The sequence below is a fragment of the Penaeus monodon genome, chromosome 28 (assembly GCF_015228065.2).
Source record: "Penaeus monodon isolate SGIC_2016 chromosome 28, NSTDA_Pmon_1, whole genome shotgun sequence".
Classification (NCBI taxonomy): domain Eukaryota; kingdom Metazoa; phylum Arthropoda; class Malacostraca; order Decapoda; family Penaeidae; genus Penaeus; species Penaeus monodon.
The window spans coordinates 28,713,912-28,714,508 of record NC_051413.1 but is presented as its reverse complement, the minus strand read 5'-3'; the positions used below and the strand labels follow the sequence as shown (position 1 = coordinate 28,714,508).

At 35.5% G+C, this 597-nt stretch overlaps 1 protein-coding gene across 1 annotated transcript in view; it reads left to right on the top strand.

The window, feature by feature from the left end:
• The window catches only part of LOC119591470 (endonuclease III-like protein 1), a gene marked incomplete in the record, with an annotated part of 7,988 nt that overhangs the window by 2,933 nt on the left and 4,458 nt on the right, over positions 1-597 (top strand). The window contains 1 exon segment of the mRNA XM_037940210.1: positions 237-407. Coding sequence (XP_037796138.1) covers positions 237-407 — 171 coding nt within the window.

Sequence of the window (597 nt, the reverse complement as noted above, 5' to 3'; positions counted from 1 at the left end):
CCTTGTACAAATAGATTGGTTGCATGATTTTAAATGAAATGAAAATATTGATTTAAAACATTCATTTTTATATTTACAGTTTCTAATTATTATAACAGAGATGTGAAGGGTTTTTAAAAAAGAAATGATATTTGTTTATATGAATAGCAGATTTTCTAACTCTTCATCATAAGACTACTTTAAAACAAAGTAGCTTTTTTATTAAATTCATTGGGTTGGTTTTGCATTACCTACAGGTAAGAAGGTTCCAAGTCCTCATTGCATTAATGCTAAGCAGCCAGACAAAGGATGAGGTGAACCACGCAGCAATGACAAGACTGCGTGCACATGGCCTCACAATTGACAACATCCTGGCCACTGATGATGAGACGTTGGGCCAGCTTATCTATCCTGTAGGATTTTGGAGGGTATGTTGAGAAGGAAGTTGTAATAGGCATGTCACTGATTTTTATAATATAAGATTTTTTTTTTTCTCCCAGTGGCAGATCTAGAAAGATGTTTTGGGGAAGGAGGGTCAATGGTGTGCTAATTGGTCCCATGCAGCTGGTGGGTGTAGAGAAATTTGAAGAATCTAATCCATTTGAGGTCTGTTTTTAG